The following is a 24,404-nucleotide window of genomic DNA, read 5'->3' as shown; positions in this document are numbered from 1 at the left end:
AGCTGGTTTTCTGAAGTAATTTTAAACGCGGACAATTAATCGAGCTATAGAAATAGTTGACCAAGAGGAAACCTGAGCGCCGACCATAGAATTCGATAGCGGTGGCACACGGCAGCGCACCTTGATCCACGTCTATGATCTCTACGGCGCGAATCAGCCAATAAAGACAAATCGAGTTCCAAGGGTAAATAAGTGTAAAGCAAAGCTTAAATATTACTCTTAAAGGATAAATGTTTGTTCTGAGTTGGTAAATATTGTTATATTCATGATCTTATTTTGGGCAGTCTAGGCATTGGCAGCGAAGCGGCTCTCAGGCCAAGCTTTCGTATTTTTCTCGGTCTTTTATGGCTAAGATCCATAAATTGGAAAAATCCTTCAAATCTTGATAAAAGCATGTTGTTTTCGCAAGAGTATGAAAGGAGATGAATCTGAAGAATACATCGCGCAGAACCCCTATTTTTCCCTTAGTATTCAAAATGGCGACCAATTATCAATTTATATGGCGGCTTTTTAATGATTATTTTCAGTTTTCATAGATAATGAAAACCAAAGTGTCATTTTCCATCGTATTTGGGCGAACGATACACTAGTGATGTTATACGTTTACTCAGAATTTAGTTCCTCATGAGTTCAGTTTAACTCCCGTATAATGTGTTTTCATTCTTTGCCGTCACCAAGCATCTATTCTTTACAGCATCTTGGCGATGGACGACATTCGTATCGCTTTAATATTTATGTTGTTTTATGCACCACGACGGCCGGTGGCGGGAAGCGGAATTAGTTTTGGCTCTCATTCCTCGTACCTAAATAGAAATACAGCTATTGAAAAACAGTCAAAAATTGATTTACCCCGGCATCAATAACATTTCAATTAGATAGGAAGAGCAAACATCTATTTGGCTAACAGAGGTGCACTAAATGTTCTTACGGCCCGTTATTATCCCTCAAAAAAACTACGGAAATGTACGCCTGATTGCCATACGGATGAATCGTTCTGTTTACGTCTGGGCAGCATGAGGCTATTTTCGATGTTTTCAGTCAGCCCACTCAATTACTGTAAGTACCCAACAGCACTGAGTGGAAGCTCAATAATAAGATCATCAATATGCTGTCTCTCACCTCCTCTAAATGTATTCAGCATCTCGGAGCGTCTTTAGCGCTTCAAGAGGGCTCCAGTGGCACGTTACGGATTGTTCGTTGTCCAGTTCACTTCGTTTCGGCTGCAACCTGAAAAAGAAAGGCCACCATCCTTCATCTTACTCTGGCTTACCTACACCATGGCTTACCCTACGTTTATCTCCCAAATTGCGCGCAGTTTCCCCAAAAGTGCGTCAACGTAAAGGTATTTAAGTGAATAGTTATAAGAATGTGTTTTTCATTAATGTGCGTTTAGTTGTGACGGCGATCTAAATAGAATTCTTGGATCATTATTACCATAGGCTACAACTGAAATGGACTATTCAGGGCGTTTTTATTCTGCATCATGTGAGATTCTGACGCATTTTGTCATACTGACCGTCTTCGATTACTATAACGTAATTTTTAGGATCCCAGTTTGGTGGTAGATTTTGGAACCTCAGTAATGACGGTAGAGTAGTCAAAATCCAGCTAGGTATATCAAAGTTTGCGCTGTATGTATGACCTCTAGGGTGGTCTTAATTTTCGATTTTCAATGCTGCTCCTAAAATATTTTCCAATTACGACCAGTGGTCCCCGAGAAACGGCCACAAGAGTGAGCGCGCCCCACCCCAGGCAGACATTTCTAGTGGCACGCGGGTTGCATACGCTCAACATTTGTTGATCATTCTCACTCATCGTAAAACCATAAAATTCTTTAGATAAACTTTAAAATTCGTCAATATAACCTTTAATGCTATATTTATCACTGTTTATTTCCATAACGGGCTATTATTTGGACTTAGTGATTTATTCTCCATAGGTTTTCCAGAGGAACATTAAAGTCCGACGACTTCCCGATCTTCGCGTCGAAGACACTTTTTAAAACCAGCTTGCATACCAAATGTCCAGTGTATCGTTAGTTACCATAGAAAATCAGTTGAAAAATACCAGCGCCTCCTTATCGTCATTCATATCCGAAAAACAGCCGAAAATACCAAAATTTCTCAACTTTGAGTGCGATGTGGCACGTATTCCTCTTATCCAATTGCAATAATAATTTACAGGATATTTTTTTACACCATTTGGCATAAAATAAGGGGGCGTCCCGAAAGAAATTCGAAAAATGGAAAAATAAGGGCCACCCTAATGTGTGAGTGCCAAAGTGGCAGCGGAGCAAATATTATGGCACATGGAGCAGAAATATTCGTTTTATTTTGCCGTGAAAAAGTTATTCCAATACTTACGGAGACATCAAATAATCCCACATGAGTAAACCCTAATACCATTATAGATACTAAATTCATACATCAAGTGGATACCACATTATTTTGAGAAACGAAGTAGCGAAGTCTTTTTGTACTTGTAGGTATATAAAGACGTCGTATAAGTCATGGATTATCGGCTAGTTAATATTAAGTTTAGCTATACTTAGTTGTTTTTTTATTCTTGCAATGTATACCTCATTATATGGAAAGCGAATAAAATATTTTAGGAAGCAATTCACTATGATTTTAACACTACCTCTTTCAGTCAGTTTTAAATATCTCGCTGAACAAGGATATTTTTAAAGGGATAATCGAATATCAGGCACCGTAGTTAACGAAATGCACCTAAAATATTTTATGTGAACAAGGACGAGATTGAAGATTTATTCTATGTATATAAATTATTTTGTTTACTCTTTTAGAGCAAGAATTACAGTCCAAATTACTACAAAGTTACCATAATCATGTTACGGTTAATAGGAAAAAACAATTACGCTTCAGATACAGGGATAAAGTAGCTGCAATTAGGCCAAGCATCAATTTGTATTCTGAGAATTATAAATAACGATGTTAAAATTTTAATAATTTCCTTTATCGTTGGTAGTACTTTTTCTTAGCAAACTTTGGGCGTACAGGTGCTAAATACGCCGTAGTGCAGTGTTAAAGACGTAGTCTCCGCTATCTCATTCAGCGAGTGGTTTGATTATTAAATGTGGCTAAGTCAATGGTAACCGATATTTCTTTGCGTTATCTTCTTATCACACGCAAGGAATAAATATGTTCTCGCGGAGTATCGAATTCAAGTATTAATTAGTTAAGCTTAAAACAATAACGCTCTACAGTAGCAACAGATTGGCAATTGAAAATCGAGTCTAAATTTAATGCTATTTTATTCTTACAACATTCAATTCAAACTGTGGAAAATTTATAGAATATTTTGGGACGAATTCACTTCGCATTATGGTGTAATAAATGTCTCGCTTCAATTGGTGGAATATTTAATAATCCATTACGCTATGATTTTGGTTTCAAATTTTAGCTTGTTCGAAAGGGAAAGGCATATCGATTAAAATCAATATAGTACTTATACTGTTTTCCCTCGTTCTGATTTCATAAGCTTTCAAGACCAAAAGTTGTATGCTTTCCGCCATCACTAGCAAATATTTTTCCCGCCACTGTAAATCAGCAACACAAGTTCTAGCACCTTTGAAAAGCTACCGGCCTGAGCCACAACGTATGAGGGCTCAGGGGAGCCCTTCAAGGATACAGCACACCGGGGCCGGGAACCAAGCCAGTGGCTTATACGCCCGATCACCCGGGGAGGGGGAGGAGAGGAAGGAAAAAGGAAAGAGGCGCCGCACAGTGGTCCCAAATCGAAAAAAGCTGGCCAAAATTAATTACGCCGTTGTTATTATGTATATATTTGACCTAAAGGTCTATTCTTATTGTTTTTGATCCGCTTATTCTGAATTTATAACTATTTTTTATGTATTTGCAATAATTTTATTGCTATTTCACATTTTGTTTAAGCAATTAATTTTTTTAACATTGGAATTTGAGATTATACTGGTGATAGTAAATTAAAATTATACATATCATAAAACTGAATTAGTTATTTAAAACATACATAAATGCATATAAAATGACTGCATTGTTTATTTTTGGACAAATTTTGAACAACTTATTTTGAATGAACCAAGAGAACATTTTCTACTTTCTCATATGTTTGATCGTATTTGATACGAAAAATAAGTTAATATTAATTGAAAATTTATATTATAAGTATATTATTAATATTATTGTACTGCATTAATTGTTTAAAAATTATAATATCTAATTCTAATTAAGTAGACAATTTTATAGTTCCTTGTAACGTGCCAATGGATTTGGAAGCAATTTTAAACGGGGTTCCGTATTTCACAAGTTTCAACGGAGGCATTATTACAATCATTGAAATGTTATAAACAATATTTCATAACTCCTATAACTCAAGTTAAACGCCAAATTTATTGATACGCTTGCAATAAGCTCTTTACGAAGTGAGGCATCAATTTAACGAGCACATGATTGGTACGAAAAATTAAATGAGATTTTCCATTAATTTGGGCTTTTTTAATTATCAAAAAAATAAGTTAACATTTCTTTTTATCTTTCTCAGTCATTGTTACGAAAAAAATTTAAATACATTCATGATCACTATCCGACAAATCCTCATCACAGTCGTCATCCACTCAATTCTTCCAGGATTAATAAACTCTTTACCTCGACTGGTAATTGAAGTAATTTCCTTCTTTGAGCCTTAGAAATACTTGATATCATTGCATCTGAAGTTAGGAGTAATCTTTTAAACAGGTCTTCATTCGTTGCTATCCAGGAAAATGTCCTTGCATGGTGCTCCCTGAATCTTCTTATGTCCTTATTCCTCGCCTCCATTGCCTCCTCGGACAAGTGGACAATAGGAAGGGCAGCTTCTTTAGATGTCCGTCGGAGGAGCAAGTACTGATGTTTCGTGAAATTACCAGAAACGATCATGGAAAGGGCTTCTTCGTGGGAGATTTTACTTTGCCTCACATCCTTGGCTCTCCATTTTGATAACACTCGCCGCGCTCTTGAGAGAGTGGTTGTTGTCACCTCATTTATTATTTTCGCCACGAACTCATCACCTTTGCTTCCATAACTCATGGATGCTCTACTGGCGATGTGCTAGCTCTAAGATCCTCCGTTGTCCATCTCTAGGCCCTTTCACTGGACTTCTCAAATTGTTTAAATAAAGGCGGAGGAAATTTCAACTTCTCATCTAGGCAGTCAGCGAACTTTCTTCTAAAAAACCTATCATTTCTTTTTCTTTCCTTCCTCCGGCGAAGATAATTTGAGAGAAAAAACACTTCTCCGCAATTTTTTTAGGATAACTTTTGAATTAACGTCCTCATCTAACTCTAACTTGTTGCTCCAGCAATCCAATAAGTATTGGTTTTTAAACGATGCGGACCCTTTTCCACTTTCAAGAAATTTTTATGCATCTCAAGACGCGTGAAAATTTTCAGAGTTATCGAACTAAAACACTATGGGCACTCTTCTTCAACCCCACAAGTCTTCTTTAAAAAGTTCGAGGATACTCGACTTTTTCAAGACTCGATCTTCACGCTTGAGGAAACTAACTTTCACGTCTTTCGTTTGGCAAAATCTGAGTAAAACTGAGTTTTGGCGAGAAAATTTCGGGCAAGCGATGTCTAGAAGTAATTTGGGGGTTCCACAGTGTGAGGTTCGCGATGCTATTATCTCCATTTTCTAGGAAATATCACATTTGAAAGGTGAAAAGGCTTACTTTGTTCATCCCCGGTGGCCAAAGTGCAATTCATAACAAGTGTACAGAGAGTGGTGGTTGTGTTTTCCCGATGGGCGCAAACCGAGGCCTTTTCGGCCGTCGTTTGCCCTGCATGTGGTTGAGGAGGCCGCTAAGGAGGCGACAGAGGGACAATGTGCCGCGTGAGGGCGAAAACTAACCCGTCTAACGGAAGGAAAGGGTGGAGTAGCATTTGAGGGATTCTTTTTTGTTTTGAATGCATTCATGTTTTTGAGGATTACTATAAGCACAGCTGCGAACTTTCGTTCCATAAATATATCCTTCCGCTCGAGTCCTTAAGCAATTTTTATGAGAGCATGGGCACGCGTAAATAAAAGGTAAGGTCAAGTGGAAACTATTAATGATAAAACGTTCTAGGTATGACAAGAGATGTTTATTCATTGGGTAAATATTTTTTGTAGAAATAAAATATCTAACAATGTTGAATAACACCCATAAATACTGGATTTCCTCGAGCCCTACCACGCGCCAGCCAGGCCGCCGCCCGCGTCAGCGCATTGCATCATTATAGTTAAATTAATGCTGAGGTCGGAGTAGCAACTAGTAGCAAAAATTTTCTTCACTACTGCGTTGCATATACTTTTCCCTTTGTATTGGTGCAAAAGACACCGTGCATTCACGTGCCTCTCTAAACGATATTGTACATTTTATTTGAAAATTCGGGTAAAAAACACTAAAAGTTACAAAATATATATAAAATAGTAAACATAGTAAAATCCGAATAAAATGTATGTCCCACTATGTAATAATGTTTATATTTGTAGTTAAAAATGTTTTTGGCCAAATATATCGCGTAAAGGTTGTCCTGCATGACGCTGAACTTCCTCAAAATCGACCGATTTCACGTAACTGTGATTTTTATGGTGAATGCTCCATGTTTGACGGATCACTGCAGCCGCTCTGATGAACAAAAATACTAACTTAGTAGTGTATTTTGTAGACTATATCCTGTAGAATTCGAAAATAAGGTTCAAAAATTCCTTGAAAATTTTCGAAAAAACGACTTTTGGCCAGCTTTTTTCGATTTGGGACCACTGTGCGCCGCCGCGATAGGAGCCCGACGACGCCTCTGGGAGAGGAAAGGTGCGGAAGGAACGGGAGAGGGAAAAACACCTCAACGCTATAGAAGCGAAGAGGGCCCTACTATTAGTGAAACCAGGCAAAGTCATTAATGTGCCAACGATTTTGGTGAATTTTCCTATAAATAAGAAAACTCCATCGATCAAATCGTTGGAAGGCCTGAACCACAGTGAGCTTGAATTGTTTCCTCAGGACCGCAAGTCAAGCGGATAGTGATTGATCCTGCCACAAAGGCCCATTGCGCCCCGTTGGACCCCAAGGTACTCAGCGTCGTGGGAGTCAGACGCTCACATCAGCCGGAAGAGATAGTCAAGCCCGGCGGACGGTTTGTCTGAGAGAATTCTCCGAGACATCGACCGGTAGCTGTCATGACACAGTCGGAATCGCTGCCTCCAGGTGAAGAAGAAACAGTGGATGAGGAGCAAACTCAGGTACATGGGCCAAATTCTATGGAATGTGGTGAGCTTTTACGGCTGTATTAAATTATGCAGCAAACTGCGAAAATCACTGTAACTGTATTTTAAATTCAACATAAATAGCATATAACATAAACATGAATAAACAATACATTTTTCTCTGTGGATTTTTCGTGCAATTTATGCATTTCGGGTGATTCCGTAAAGATATCACCGTGGCTAGTCCCGGTATACTTAAATTAGTCAAAAGCGACCGCCTCTATGTGGTCAAAGTTCGGGCTTTGCTCCCCGGCTGTGGCACTGTGCGCAAGATTTGGACTGCTTGTGACATCATATGCTCAGCAGTCCACCTTGTCCAATATAGTTCTCAAATTTCAGTAGCTTAATTGGCTAAAGCACGAAAGCAAGAAAGTCCAATGGTATCTCCACATAGTTTACCATACGCTTCATAATTGTGACGTGAGCCTTGGAATGTGAATACACCATATTTCTATGCACGCTCCCTGTGGAATTAATCAAAGGTAACATCATTGATTTTACTGCATAATGTATTTTTTTATATTTTCCAAGTAGTATCGCATTGAACTCCGAGCTATACACTGTATTCCGTGCCTAAAATATTCTTGATGATTTACACAAAGTATAGACTGGTAAAATTTAATATTCAAATAAGCTTTTAATATATTATTCATCAGGTCAGAAAATAATGCACCCACTCCAAATCCGATTTTTTCATTCTGTTACGGCGTGCGAATTGCTCTCAACGCTCATTTAAAATCTTTAAACTCATTTTTTTCAAACTCTTAAATAAAAACTTCAAAGGTAAACACAGGAATTATTTATATAAAAACGCAGACTGTATGTTCAAAATTTCCCTCTTTGACCTTTTTATGAAAATATGCTTTTCAGCCATTGCAAATCCTCTCGTCATTTCAAAGCGTTGTGGAGTAAAACTAAATAATTCATTGTGCATTTCCATACCGTTATTCCCGCAAAGTGCTTTAAAAGCTATCACCTTTGAAAATTAATTTATACATTCCCAATTTTTTTATTAAATTCAAAATAATTTAAAAACAAAAACGTTAGGAGCTGTAAAAACGTCCATATTATTAAAATTCTTGTTCGTTGAATTTTTAAATCAGATTTTTTATATTGAGTAAAAATATGTTATATTTTTTATTTTAATTAAAAAATTAATTTCCTCCAGAAAGGAACAAACTAATTTCTACGGAATCGATTTTTCTTGATTCACCGGCATCTGAAAATGATGCAATGATAGCATTCTCTTATTTACCCTGCGTGAATCGAATTGCATACCACCGGGTGGAAATAGCGTTCACGAATTTTAATTACCCATAAATATTACTGAGCTATGCATCACGAATGGCTTAGCCTTCTGTTTTGATTCATTTGCCATGAAATTACGTGGCATATATATGATGAAGGATCAATCAATAGGTACTTCCCTTATAGTCACATGCCCTACATTTACATTTTTATCTCTAGATTATGCTTACTGTGGAGTATGAATCAAGCCTCCGATTGCTAGTCGATAATCGATTCAACATTATTTAAGCCAGCGAGTAATCCATACTTTGAAATTAATGAGATTTTTAAAAACCATGCCATTGAGAAATACCATTAAAATATGGTTAGAGAATAGATTGAATTCCTTTTGATTATGAGAAGAATGCAATACATACCATTATTTATGTGTCATAAATCATATTAAGCTATAAAATGACATAGTCCATATTATTCTTATTATTTATTTTAAATTTGATGGAAATCAATTTAATTAATGCATGTGTATGAATGTAAATGCCCTGATAGAATTGCGTGTATACATGTTGCCATTAAACGCATTAATTGTCATATTACCTCGCTGGCAAAATACTGGGGTATTATGAACATAACCATGATGTTCAACTAAATTATTGGGGAAAAAGGTGTATTCTGAACGATAGGCTATGTTATTTGTTCACGTACTGAATTGAAAATTATAATTTAAAAAAGTAAAGCTTGTATAATCGGGACAGAAATTTCCTGCCGTGGTTACGGAAATGACCCTTTGAAAAAATTGAAATATGATCAAGGATTCAATCAATAGTTACTTCCCTTTTAGATATATGCCCAATATTTTAATTCTTATTTAAAGATTATGCTTACTGTGGAGTGTTTTGTGTGTGTAGTGAAGTGTACAAAAACACTGTAAGCATAATATAGAGATTATAATGAAAATATAGGACTTGTATGTAAAAAGGGAAGTTCCTATTGATTGAATCCATCATCATCATATATTTCAATTATTTCAGAATTTCTTCAAATACCCCAGAAAAATGGCATGAAGTCTTTAAAATATCACTCCCTCAACCTTATAAAAAAGTCGCAATGATGGTTCTAAGTAGTTCAATTTTATCCTCCCTATCCACTGTCCCTCTCTCCCGCGTCTTCAGAGTCTACTCAACGGATCTTCAAGCAATGGAATCCACAACGGGACGGGTAAATCCGTCGCCATCGGAGACACGAAATTCTCCGGAAGCCCGGACGCCGTCGAGAACGGCTTGGGGACCAAACCACAGGAGACGGCGATCCGCGAAAAGGTTGCCGACGATGGCCTCGAGCTGCACTATAAGCTGGAGGACATACCGCCGTGGTACACGTGCATCATGCTCGGAATGCAGGTAATCACGACCGATAACACAATTGCAACAGTGCTGTACGAACTTCAAGGGGATGGCTAGTCTCTTTGTGGCGAGTGGCATCCACTCCTGTTGAATCTATCTCAAGCGGTAACTCAAATGGTCCTACTTTCGACCTTGCGATTTATGATTGAGGTGGGTCACTTCCTCCGCAAATCTGTCTTCCATCCGAGCTGTAAAACATATATATTTATGCGAAACAGCGTTGCCTAATCTATTATTTCATTAGCCGATGTGCGACAAAAAATTAAATGTATTTTGTTATTCTATGTTGGCTTAAGTCTGCTGAATAATTATGTGTATGGGTGTATACCAGTAAAATTAATGCCTTCATCTAGCACTCTTGCGATGTAAAATTAATATCGCTGTGCAGCTACCCTTTTACGTAACTTCACCAGAAACTATTATTTATTTCTTAGTAATAACCTACGTAACCTATAACATTCTTCAATTGAGCAGGTCGGTGATGTAAAATAGACTTGAGAGTGGATTTACTTTATAACACGACAGATCCAGGCACTGCTTTCGTAAGATCGGCCAATAATTTTTCTCTGTGAGAGAAAAACATCCTTGTGTAACGTATGCCTGAAACGTGAGCTATCCCCAACCACGCTCCATCACCGTGGTAATTTTATAATCTCTGCGCTCAATGAACAATGTCTTACTTATCAAGTTTACAGCATAATGAGTTAAATAGTCTTGTGAACGCTTTCAATTCATTCAATCTTTTTGGCAATCATCCTCCTTAATCTGGAGAAAATTCTCGTGACTAAAATTTATTATCATTAATATTTTTGCGGCCGAAAATATTTTTACGTAATTTTGTATCACTTAAAATGCATATTTAGAAACTAACTGCCTTGATAGTAGTTTAATCGATCAATATTCTTCAATTCCCTAATCGCGAAGCACTACCTCGCCTTCGTCGTGGGCATCGTATCGGTTCCACTCATCATGTGCCCGCAGCTGTGCATGCTGGAAACCGATCCAGGCAGAGGTTACATCGTCTCCACACTAATATTCGTTTCTGGCATGGTGACCTTGTTGCAGGCCACTTTCGGCGTAAGGTAAGTTAGTTAGCTTAATTAATGGATGAAAGCAATTATTATTATTAATGTTTTCTGCCGATTAAGGTAGGTTTCCATAGAGTACTTGAGAAGGATTCTGAAATCCTCCCTCCCCATCAACCGATTCTCTCTTCAATTCACAATAAGGCCTACTCCCTTTCATTCTATCTGAAAATCATATTCTTTTCCTTTCTCTCCCTCGTTCACCTAACATTCTACCCTCTAACACTGTTTTCAATATCCCCTTCCCGCTAAGTACTCGCTCCATCCATACCTTCTGTCTCCTGCGTATCTCATCTAAAAGCTACCTCTCCTCGCCAACCATATCCAGCACTTCGTCGTTCCTTTTCCTCTCCGTCCATTTCACCCTCTCCATTCTTCTCCATACCCACATCTCGAATGCCTCCAATCTTCTCTCGTCTTCTTTCCTAAGTGCCCACGTTTCTGCATCGTAAAGCGCTACACTCCAGATCAGACTCTTCATTAATCTTTTCTTTAATACTTTCTTTTACATAGCGAACCTCTCAGAAGCTCCTTCCTGTTCATGAACGTCTCCTTTGCTAATGCAATTCCCATCTTGATGTCCTTACTACTGTATCCGTTTTCCTCTAACGTATTGCCTAAGTAGTTGAACTGCTCAACCTGCTTAACTTTTTCACCTCCCACCTTTATCTTAAGTCTCACATTTCGTTGGTTAACCTTGGCCGTGGTGAATTTTAAATTATTCAGTGTATTCTAAAGTAAGATTTAAGCCATTGAGGGACATTTTTCACATTAGTATTGACATTTGGGAAAAATAGGCTTTATGAAATAGACATAAAAATGTAATAAAAAAATTACTCAGCCACAACGAAAATCATTAGTGGAATTTGTATACAAGAAAAATTATCGACATTGAATTTTCCACTGAATACATTTTATGTAAATTATTGTTTACTTAAAAAAATAATTATGATCCAATAGTATAGGTATATCATTCGTATTTAAGTCTTGCATATTCTAATGTCTCCATTCTTCCGGTGCTATCGCGGCGACTGTTGGTTAAGACAACAGTTTCGCTGGAACTGCTGCCAGCGTCTTCAGGTCGAAGAAACTGTTGTCTTAGCAAACAACCGATGCTGTAGCACCGGAAGAATGGAGTCATTGGAACCTCGACGCCGCGGTAACCTACGTAGTCTCATGCATATTCTATGTAAAATAATTAAGTCTTTTGAATTTGCTTCATTCAAATAATAAAATGTTATTTTTGGGGAAGTTCACGTTTTAATTGCTTCTATTTGGTACAACCATTACAATTTGCAAACAAATTGCTACCTTGGTTCGGCAATTTCGTAACTGATATATTAGTTGAAAGTATTGGGTAAAGATATTATTATGGGCAGATATCGTGTGGTAAAACTCTTTATTTGTAGCATGATTACAGCTGAGAGATACTACCAAAGTTCCCTACATAAAAGAGCAAGGGACTTCGTAGCAGTAGAGTTATTCCAAATTTGACAATATTGTATCGTAAATAATAAGCGGCTGGAGTTCTACTTCGTTTTTTACCGAAGAATTTTTTAAGCGTACGCAGACAAACTTTCCGATTCTTAAACGTTATTTTCATAAATAAATAATAGAAAGCGCATAAGCGTTAATCATACATAGATACCATTAAAAGGAGTAAATATATTTTTTTTAAGAACTATTTCCTCTAAGACTTTTGGTAGTGCGAATAATTCATTTACGTGTACATAATCATTCGCCGGGCTCTGCTACTGAAACTAACTTGATTGCAGTTTGAACATTTCTATATGTATTGAATGAAATCAGTGCAAGGCATGAAGGAAGTTTTCACTCGAGGCCTGACAGGAATTGTCTCCATTCACAGGTTGCCCATCGTTCAGGGCAGTTCCTTCGGTTTCATGACTCCGGCGCTAGCTATACTTAATCTGCCGCAGTGGCAGTGCCCTCCGGTCGAGGAGCTGGAGCTTATGTCTGCGGAGAACAGGACGCAACTCTGGCAGGAGAGGATCAACGAAGTCTCCGGAGCCATAGCCGTCGCCTCAATCGTCCAGATTCTCTGCGGATACTGCGGTGAGCATACATGCCCCCTTGGATCAATTATGAATGTTACTACCTCAATAGTAAATAAAGTATGTTTCAGAAGGAATCCGTAATACTTCAGGAAGTGGTAGGGGAGACAATTTTAAGCATTTTTGCCTGTAAACATGGGTTCACAACTCCTTTAGTTACTGAGCTATGGCAACGCAAATATTTTTTAATTTTTTTGCACATTAGGACTTAGGTCATCTTTGAACGAAAAGATGCGGTTCTAATTGTCTGAAACAATCAATCTTTGAGTTTAATTAAACGGGAGCTTTGAGCGATTATCAGCAATAAGATTGCGTTATCTCATCGATTTTGAGATTAATTATTTCAGACTTTTACAGTCGCAAATTTTGTCCAACATTAATTATTTACTGTCATTAAAAAGCCTGACCAATCCAGGGCAGAGCAAGTATTAAATAATATGTCCCCAAGTAGAAAACCGGTGCCAGCTCAGACTAATGTTTTCTAATACAATGACTTGCAACTCAGGGTTTTAATGTTTTTGAAAGTGCGCATCCATACGCATACCAACTGTGCTCGGTATCTCTGTGACATTCATCTATCATTCATTTATATCATGATTTAAATTCAAACTGGCTGAAGGCACTGATAATAGGAAAACAGTCGAGGATCTGTGCCGGTGCGCGTAAAAGCTTGCCTAAATGGAAACAAAGCACAGCTAAATACGAACATACGTTAATAAACTTCTATTTCTTTTCTCCCCCTCTCGCAGGACTCGTTGGTCTGCTCCTCAAGTTCATAACGCCGCTAACGATTGCACCAACAGTCACCCTCATCGGATTGGCACTGTTCAAAGAGGCAGCCAAAGAGGCGTCCGGCAACTGGTGGATCTCAGTCCTGTAAGACCACAAAAGCTCTTACTTTCCTTCTCCTCTCATTTCTCTGAATTTTTAGTTGAACCATCACCTAAATGAAATGAGCATTAATAAAGTGTCCGCCGACAGTAAAATTAAGCATTTTTGCAGCCATCAGTGCGCTCCGGTGGCCACGATCCACAATCCGGGTCGCGAAAAAGAGGGAAAAATCATATTTTTGTCGGATTACTTTGTAAATTGCACTTTTTTGTTTTTTTAGGGTGCTATTTTCATTTTTATTTTAATTTTTACAACAAAAGATTATAATTTTAGAAGATTTTGTGGAATTATGGGATTATTTACATAGTATGAGTAAATGATCTTTCAAATTACGAAGTATATTGTTTAATCTCTAAAAGTAAGTAAGGTTGTTGGTCGCACTGACTTACGTTAAAGAGATGCGATCTTCACGCCTCTTACTCTACTGCCAGTTGGACTAATACACTGAAGATGCGAACGGCGCGCCAGCGTGAATTGACCACTAACGATCAAAAACATAGATCCAAGAATTAATAAGTGCAAAACTAAGATTAAATATCGCGAATGCATACTAGTAACAATTATATTTTGGAATAAAAATTTACTATCCTCAGCTAATCAAAACGCCGCAGCGTGGACTAGTTGTCGGTGTGGGCAGCGCACACATCTGACACTAATTCTTTGCGTACTGATATGATAAGTCGATTAAGGAAAGAATAAGTCGGTTTTGAATTTAAAATAAAGTTTTCGCAACCACTAACTTGTATTCCGTGCAGAATTCCATTAATCTTTCCCCTATTTCATTTCGTTTTCTTATCCAAATTCTCCGGTTATTCTTCCATGAAGCAATATTATGCGATTTTATGTTTCATAATGTACCACAGTCAAATGAGGAGAAGAGAAACAATTTTTGAAAGTCAAAGCAAACCAAAATAGATCTAGCTCTTTCATAAACGGCTATCTAATAAAAGGTAAAGTCATCCATGATACTCCTCTTTAATATATTTAAACCTTTACTCGGAGAAAATTTTTGCTAGCGAAACACACTTCGCGCCGAGTACCAAGTGGGCAAATTCCATGGAATGTGCACATTGGAATTTTATCGGAAAATAGGCTTAATCGCTACCCCTTAATTAGCGGGCGGAGATTGCAGAATTATTGCAGCGTATCATCAGGGTATTTTTTTCAGAATGGAATGAGTTTACCTCTGGAATGGAATGATTTTACGCATGCCCAGCTACGTACGCTCCTACACTCTTTTTTTCTCCAATTCCACCGATGAATTTCCAACCTGAAAATTCAAAAAGGAAGTCCACGATATGTGTTTACTCTGGCCATATCCGCTGCCCGTTCAACCTCAAATTCCTCGTCCTTTTGCCGAATGCCCATAATCCAACTCAGTTGATCTGAATACCATTAATAAACGTTTGTTAGTGGACCTCTACGAGGATAAAAATAAATAGAAAATCAGAAATTTCGAGGAAAAAATTACTTATACTTTTATTTAATTCATCGCTCAGAGTAAACACCATTACCAATTAATTCTTTGGGAAAAAAATAAACGACGACCATATTCCGAAAGTTCCCTGTTCACTGCATGGGGGAGAAATCAATGAAAGATAAAAAAATGCTCTGTCCTGGAATTCCTAGATCTTATTGCTTCATCCAATGCAGGGAATCCAATGCGGGCGTTTTCAGGGCTACGAGTATTTTCTACCTGAATATTTCACATTCATTAACGTCATGAAACATTACATCGAGCATAAATAATTTATTAATGCAAAAAATAACACATATAATATGACAAATTATTTACGCAAGAAATTGGTCAAAAAATGAGTCTCTTTTAATTTTCACTCGCTAAATTTCACTAGTTTTCAATCAAAATCGTCGATTAGTTTAAATAGCTTTATTCAATTCTATTTTCCAAAAAAAAAACGCCGTCTTATAATAAAAAGGAGTATTTAGATATTTTAAAACTTTCAGCAAATTAAATCTCTAATATTTGAAACATGGATGACTACAAAATGATACTCTTTAGGCCATTTCTCCATTACTTAACGAAGAAATTTAATGTTTTTAACAAACGCTAGCAACATTCTAAACGTTTTAACTAGAGTTAATTGGTTATAAAATTAAAAAAACTTTATTAATGTGCAAAATTTCTTTCAACAGCATGGCTGAACGCTCCAAGGGATCCATATCCATTCTCCCATTAAATTAAAAAAATGAATTAATCATATGTAAATAAAAAACAGCCTCCCACCGTTATGATCTGCTCTTTTGCTCCGAGCCAATTTTTTTCTAAACCTGAAAAACGTTTCCACCGTCAATTCATTAAAGGTTATTCCTTGAATCAAATCTATTTTCCGAAAAACGCCGTCTTATAATAAAGATGAACATTACGATATTTTGAAACTTTTAATCTCTACTCTTTGAAACATAGATGACTAGATCATGATGCTCTTTTCGACAATTTTCCGTTTACTATAAACGAGAGTGATTTTTTTAACAAATGGTGAGAAACTACTGAGGATTTTAAACGTTTACACCAAGAAATATGTACGATCAAATTTTTTAAAACGTAGTTTAAGAGCGAAAATTCTTTCTACAACGAGCCCTACCGTTCTCAGGGATTCTTATTCGTTCTCCCATCAAATTAAAACAAGAAATTAATTTTAAAAAGAAAAAACTCAGTCTATTATCCGCTCCTTTGCTCCGAGCCAATTTTTTAGATCTCCTGAAAAGATTACCGCCATCAATCAATTGAAGGGAATAGCTTTGAATCAAATCTATTTTCCAAAAAAAAAACTTCATATAATATGAATGAGCATTTTGATATTTTAAAAATTGCAGTACATTGAATGTCTATTATTTGGAACATTACTCTTTTCGATAGTATTGAACTCTTTTCCACAATTTTCAGTTTCCAATAAAACGATAGTGAAATTCTTTAACAATGAGAAAACTAGAGAAGATTTTAAACGTTTTCACTTGGGAATATTGGTAATAAAATTTGTGAAAAAAAGAAATTTATGGACAAAAACCATGCCCAGGGATTCATACTCATTCTCCCATTAAATTAAAACCAGAAATTAATTTTAAAAACAAGGAAAAACCCAGTCTCCCGCCGTTATTATCCCCCCTTTTCGCTCCGAGCCAATTTTTTCGAACCCTGAAAAAGATTACCGTCATCAATTCATTGAAGGTCCGTAGGTATAAAGGAGAAATTTTCCGCCCCGTTTCCTGTTTGCTTCCACGGCGTAAATCCTTCATTAGCGCACGAGCCATGACGGAAACCGAAAACGCTCCCGTCGAAAACCCTGAGCGAATCGGAAAAATAATAAAGGGGAAAAGCGCGGGGGAACGACCCAGATACCCTGGCTGCATTCATTCCTCCATCGGCCCTTGTCAGGGCCCGATTATTCGTTATAATCAGAGGCAGCGAGTGGCGCACAAAGGACGCCCCGACGACAAAAGTCACTGCTTTTTCCGCTGTCTTTATCCTTCCCTCGACTTTTTTTATCCCCTCGCCGTACCCCGTTTCCTTTTTAAAAAAATAAGCCATCCCGGAAAAATCACAGTGGAAACGGGGGGAAAGGGACGGTTTATAAAAACAAGAACAGTTTGAACCCGAAAACTCATTAAAACGTATGGAAAGTAAAAGCAATTCCTTCAGCATTGTATTTTTTAAGCACTGCAAATGACATGCACGAAATGCGAATTGAATCGTTTAACAATTAATTTTGCATGGTAAGATAACAATAAGGGGAATCCTCGAAGATATTACTTTGAAAAATTGTAGTTTTATCATAACTTCTTTCATTATTTTCTGGTTTACACCGTAAAGTTATTGACTGAGAATCAAGTCTCTGCGAAATCTAAGGTTAAAACAATTAGTATTTCCAAAAAAATGGAAGTGAAAACTTTTTAGTTGCATATGAATTAATTTGCAACCGTTTTCGACGTTTTGAGTAATCATTTGGACTTTCTATGACCGTTTTCAGAGGGAATAAACTAAAAATGCATCTATTGGCAAATTCATGGTAGTTTTATGATATTTTAATATGAGAGAAAAATATCTGAGGAAATATCATTTGCCTTTGCCGGGTATATAATGGGATCTCTGTCAAAGCAAATTGTTATTCCGCTTCGCCATGTTCAGGCCTTGTGTGTTGTTGCGGATGACTTCGTAAATAACGCTGGCTTATCCACAATTACTTCTCTGAAGAAAGGTATGAGAGTCTGACGGATGAAAGAACAGAATAAAAAGTTCCTCCTATAAATCGCCTTACCTTTCTCGATATGCTTATTCTTCTGGTAACTTTCTAGGATATAGTTAAAAATTATTTTGGATTACGATAATAATTATAGTAGTAGTCTAATAATTATTTCGATCAGTTGAATAACTCCACAAGGCGTGATTTTCCAACTTAATGCGAGTGAAATAGCTTTCAGTTACGTGCATAACTTTCATTCAGAGAGTTTTTCTCGGCCCATAACCTAAGTTGTTTATTCACTATAAATTAAGTATTAAGTTCCCCGGATTTGGATATTTCTCGCGCCGTGTTGAAATTATAAATGATTAAGGTTAAGCAAACGGTATGATTTAAAATTTTAAGTACCAGTCTGGGGATTATTTTTGGAATTCGATATAATTACACCTACTTTGCGTAATAATGTGTAGACCATGTGTTACTATTTAAAAGCTCAGTCAAATATTATTAATTACTCCGATACAATTTTTTTATTGATCCTGGATTCGTATGCCTTGATTTGATCTATAATATCTCGTCTAAATGACTGGAGATGGGGTTGTTCCGAAGGACTAAAACGACGGAGTTATTACCATTTCTTTCACACAGCATAAAAGGTGAAGTTCATTAAAGAGCATATAGGCCAAGAACCGGTTTTATCTACATTATTTTTATATTTTATTCCGCACATTAATGCAAAAGTTACTTACGCGGGTGTAAACATCCAAACCTGTCACCTCTTACATCATCTCACTATTTTCTAAGTTTGTATCCTCTCTGTCGACCGCCACAGATCCATCTCTAGGATAAATCATTTAATCCATCATAACCCAATGTTGCTTCTAAGAAACATCAAAAATGTACACATTTACAGCTTCGTTCATGAAGGATTTAAACTACGTGTTCTTCTGTGTTTTACAGTTTAATGGTGAAGTATGTTGCTGCCACAATAATTATGATTGAGTATAAAATTTTCACATTTTTTTTAAACGGTTGAAATTTAATTTATCCCAGAAGCAGCTCTGGGTTAGAAAGGGTTAACCCAGGAGTGTAGACAGCTATAACTTTCCGCGAGTAATGTAAAATTCGACTGGAAAATTTCAAATCTATTTAGATACCTCCAAGGATTTTTATTGAGTGCAGGTTAACGTTCCAGCAAGACAAAATGCATAATTTATTTGTGCTGCAATACCCCTTTACTCAGTTCGCCATCAGGATGCATATATTTCTCCTTCATTACATTGAGAAGCCAAGATGTCTTATCGTATAATATAAGCACACTTGATGGATTAAATTCACTCATTTGTCACATCTTATTAATTACATTAGTGACTGATAAATTTTTGGATATAAATTTGTTTCTTTTAATGTTCAATTTAATCATTTAGCGATAATGGTAATTTTTCTACTGATAAATGGACAGATTGAAGATCCGAACCCGATAAATACCCTTAAAACATTTCATGATAAAGTTTTCTGGCGTATCGCGAAATCTTTCGCCTAAAAACAGAAAAGTAGTTTTACTCGTACCGTCATTGAACCCCTAAGCAATACAGCCATCAGGATGTATTTCTCCTTCATTGCATAGAGAAGCCAAGATGTCTAATCATAGAATACAAGCAAATTGGGCAGGTGAAATTCAGTTATTAGTCACGTCTCATAGATTATATTAGTGAAAACTTTAGAAGTAATTTCTTTTAATTTTAAGCCTAGTCATTTAGCGATAATATTAATTTTCGACCGATAAATTGGACAGAATTGAAAAGCCGATTCCGATAAAAATCTTGAAAACATTTCATGAAAAAATTTTCTGGCGCATCGCGAAATCTTTCGCCCAAGTACAGAATAGCCGTTGAACCCCTAAGCAAAATAAAAAGTGAGACAACCGGAAGGTAATTTAAAGATATTTTTTCTTACCGGCATAACGAAAATCTTACTCCTATCATTTCCCTTCCCTCGAAAAATCTTTCGCCCAAAAACATAATAGCGGTGTTACTCGTATCGCAATAGAACCCCATAGCAAGAAGAAAAAAGCCGCACGGAGAGAACAGAAAAGTAGGTATTTAAAAGATTATTTTTCTTATCGGCGGATCGAAAATCCAACTCCTTCCGTTTCCATTCCCTTTAGATAAGGCTTCTCATGGCCGTGCTCTTACTCCTTTTAACGAGGGAGAGGAGGATTAGAAGGTCAACGAGCCTGAGAACAGTATTGGCTGTCGCATGGGTAGAAGTGGGTTCATGGCTGGGAAGAGGAGATTTCTCGATATCGATGATGCTCAGGGAAGGATAAAAAAAATAGCGGAGGAGAGAACTGCTTAATCTTCCTGCGGGAGAGGAAATTGAAGATGCCCCAAGGCGATCTAGTCCATCCCCCACGGGAGACAGGAGAAAATTAAAGTGCCAACGTGCCTTCCTCATTCCTCGAATGATGAGATCTCGGCGGATAAAGACCGGTTCGCCCGGAACGTGACAGAGGCAGGAAGGTTGGAAAAAATTTCTCCCTCAAAAGGATTCCGATTCGGAACTGTAATTCCAAATTTCAGTGCTCTTGGGTGTTAAGAGGATACCGTCGTCACTGTGCGGAAAAGTAAATACTCGTTTCTAACTTTTCGTGAAAACAGTCAATCATATGGAAATCGGGTTGGTGTGGTGGCTAGAGTTTTGGCTTTCCACTCCGTGGGATCGGGTTCATATCCCGGCGGTGGCAGATAATTTCAGAGACTACCCGATCCCTGCTTGAATGTAGGGTGGAGGTAACTTCAAGTGCAACACTCCCGTTAAGTCGTGGTCCCCTTGGCGCTTTTCATTAAGAGCAGGCTAATGCCGACGCGTCGCGACGCCGGGTTTCTCTCCATCCTTCCTTCTATAACCTTCTCTCAAGGTGCAAATACCTAAGCTGTCGGTCGCCTACTTCAAATACCATTCCGTATATCACGTCATTCGAAGAATCAAATTTGTGCTCCATTATGGCATGGAAATTTGTCATAGATTTTTTTCAACGCTTTCACTTGGTTTGGGCTTAACTCAGTGACAATTTCATTCAACTAGCGTATTCTGATGTTGAATTAAAACTTTTGGGCTATGTCGCCGCGTCAGATTTTGGGTGGCCCCAACGTTTCCCGACCGATGCTGGTCGCTTTCTCAAGGGAATCTAAAGCGACCAGCATCGGTCGGGAAACTTTGGGGCCACCCAAAATCTGACGCGGCGACATAGCCCAAAAGTTTTAATTCAACATGACGAGCACCCGCGAAAGTTTTAACGAAGAATAGCGTATTCTGAGTTTGGTTTCTGCATTACTTTTCTATTAACTCCAACATGATAGTTTGGGAAGCAATAACAATGTGCTGGAGCAATATAAGGTATATAATTGAAATGAAGGGTGTGTTTTGTGATATTCTGAGCTAAATTTAAGTATACCGGGACTAGCCACGGTGATAACTTTACGGGAGTCACCCGCAATGCACAATTGTGCGAAAATTCCACAGAGAAAAAATCATTCACCTTAACTGTAGCTTAACTGGCTAAAGCACTCGGCCGGAAATCGAGGGATCCGGGTTCGAATCCCGGTCAAGGCGAATGATTTTTTTCTCTGTGGAATTTTCGCACAATTCTGAGCTAAAGTTTAAAGCTAGTCATCTCCGGCATGGATATTCATGCAAATCATCATTGCGCTTTCAGCAAAGCAGATATCGATTCGACATAAGTATCTCCTCTTTTTTCACTTTTCGAGTCACCGTTATTCAATAAATCTAAAACGATAGGTTTTGCTGGCACTTGTTAACTACACCAAGCAAAAGATAATGAATGATAGCTCTAATTAGGAATGAAAACCGTCATTAAATACAAGCATAAAATTATATAAGGTGCAATGACGCCGGGGGTAAGCAATTTGTTGGAGAAAAATTAATTCTTTTTAGAAAAAGACGGAGGATGATATAAAAACCACCCCAATGCCGTTATCGCATAGCTTATGTACCCCGTAACATATGATAACTCTAGGTCAATAAGATTCCTTACCATATCTTGGTAATGGTATTAAGTGTTGTAACGATGTTGAATTTAGCTATTATTTATTTAACTAAGTCCATATTATTTTCTTTCGCAGAACAATACTTATGATCACCATTCTGTCACTCTACATGAGAAATATTCAACTTCCTCTACCAAGTTTCAAGAAAGGTAGTAAAACACGGTCAACATATCCGCTGTTCCAAATATTCCCGGTGAGTAAAGGATAAATAGAGAATAGATATTTTTTTCGCACACAGTGAAAGAAATCAGGAGTAGTACTTCAGAAATTTAATGCGTTTTCATAAAAAGCGAAGAGCGATTAAAGTAATCACTAATAAAATAATCTCAGAGTAAAATAAAAAAGTACGTAATAATATGGAAAATTAAAATTTTCCAGGCCTTGAATTATATTAGAAAAATCTGGTCGGGTACACTAAACACATAATTTGCTTTTTTCAATATTCCGACTCCTATTTAAAATATGTCGGGAAAGCTCCGACTCCAACAATGACGCCGAGTTCCTTTATATATTTTTCCGTTCTCTAAGTACCTCTTTTTTGTTATAACCGACCCACATATTTTTAATAATTTTGAGACTTCGACTACGATTTTTTCCTCCCGAATAACTATGTATGCCAAAGATCAGTTCAGAGTGTCAATACGCCTGTTTTCAAAAGGCTGAAAATATGAAAGCACTGACAAATATCGTCAACCTTGAACAAGAAAATTCACCACGAACGAAGTAAACTTGATGAATAAAAATAAATTATATAATTTGGTGTCCCAATGTTCTTATACGTAACTTATTTTCATCGTGGAGCAACTAGTAAATAAAAAAACAGCACACATGCGCATGAATAATTTGCATAGTAATTACTATAACTGAGGGAGCAAAGTTGGAATGAAACAAGTGAAACATGAGAATATCGAGGTTTATTAATGACTACAACATAGCAAAGTAGCAAAAAAAAATACTCGGTATCCGTTGAATAAATTTTAAGGCGCGTTTTTAAGTAACTCTCGTGATGTATACAATATTCTAAATGAGCGCTCTCTTTTTTTGCATCCTTTTAGATACTGATATCACTTGCTTCCATGTGGATTCTGTGCGCCGTGCTGACAGTCTCGGGCGTCTTACCACCGGGTGACCTTGCGCGCACCGACATAAAAATGAAAATCCTCGAAGGCGTGCCTTGGTTCAGGTTTCCATATCCAGGTAAGTGCGAAAACATGGAGAGGAAGATAGCCCCGCCCCATAAACACGAGAATTTATCTGTTTTCAGTAAAACAAAATAGCGGTTGAGGAGGTTGGGATATCTGGGGGCGCCGTTTCTGAGTTTTTAGCGTGGCCAGAGTTCCGCCATCTTACAATTAGTTTCACATTTTTTGAACTTAGTCTCTGACTGATATTATGACTCATGTTCATTATCAGTGGCGCCGACTCCATGGGGCCTGAGGGGGCCCGAGCCCCCTCGAAAAATCGTTATGGGTGTGAAGAAAAAAATGTCAGGCTTTCCGATTTTCCCCGTAGTGTCCAGATATCGAGATTTGAGTTATCAGGGTTCTAATGTTGATCATATGACGCTTCTAAAATGCTTTAAAAACTTAAAACTCACTACTTATAAAATTTCCCGGGGCAAGATCCCCGGTTTGGGCCCCCCCAATATTTTTTGCAAGTCGGCGTCCCTGTTCATTATAGGAACAAATAGGTTTTATTCCCTATCGAAAATTAATCCGTGGTGAACAGTTCAAGTAGCATTAAATTCAACGATTACAAAGGAGTGATCTTAAATTCCATATTTTCTTTCACCTTTCAGGGCAATGGGGATTACCTACAGCAAGTGCAGCGGCTGTTGTTGGCATGCTGGCGGGAGTGATTTCTGGATCCATTGAATCCGTTGGAGACTACTACGCATGCGCAAAATTCTGCGGTTAGTATAATACATTTTAGTATTCTTCAGCGAAAGAAATCATAGCATTTTTAAAACATGTTAAGTATGGTAATTAAAATAAAATCAAGGAAGCTTTGCTTATTTTTTACAGCTTCACTAGCTAGCTTCAAAGTTTTTATCGCAACCTTCTTTTCTTTACGTGATTTTCAGCCAAGTTCGGAACCAATAATTTTCCGCACCAAAGATTTTAACCGACGCCGAAGTAGAAACCCGATCCTTATTCAGA

The 24,404-nt window shown here is 37.4% G+C and overlaps 1 protein-coding gene across 4 annotated transcripts in view; it reads left to right on the top strand.

The window, feature by feature from the left end:
• Positions 1-24,404, top strand: part of LOC124163384 (solute carrier family 23 member 1) — a 123,408-nt gene that overhangs the window by 89,364 nt on the left and 9,640 nt on the right. For all 4 annotated transcript variants that reach the window (XM_046540263.1, XM_046540260.1, XM_046540262.1 and 1 more), the window contains 8 exons: positions 7,021-7,259; positions 9,701-9,928; positions 10,856-11,013; positions 12,884-13,089; positions 13,838-13,964; positions 22,321-22,438; positions 23,301-23,442; positions 24,044-24,157. In XM_046540263.1, coding sequence (XP_046396219.1) covers positions 7,197-7,259; positions 9,701-9,928; positions 10,856-11,013; positions 12,884-13,089; positions 13,838-13,964; positions 22,321-22,438; positions 23,301-23,442; positions 24,044-24,157 — 1,156 coding nt within the window. In that variant the 5' untranslated portion in view covers positions 7,021-7,196. The remainder of the gene's footprint in view (positions 1-7,020; positions 7,260-9,700; positions 9,929-10,855; positions 11,014-12,883; positions 13,090-13,837; positions 13,965-22,320; positions 22,439-23,300; positions 23,443-24,043; positions 24,158-24,404) is intronic.

This window comes from Ischnura elegans, chromosome 8 (assembly GCF_921293095.1).
Source record: "Ischnura elegans chromosome 8, ioIscEleg1.1, whole genome shotgun sequence".
In the NCBI taxonomy this organism is placed as follows: domain Eukaryota; kingdom Metazoa; phylum Arthropoda; class Insecta; order Odonata; family Coenagrionidae; genus Ischnura; species Ischnura elegans.
Note: the sequence above shows the minus strand (reverse complement) of the source record. Positions and strands in the feature narration are given on the sequence as shown.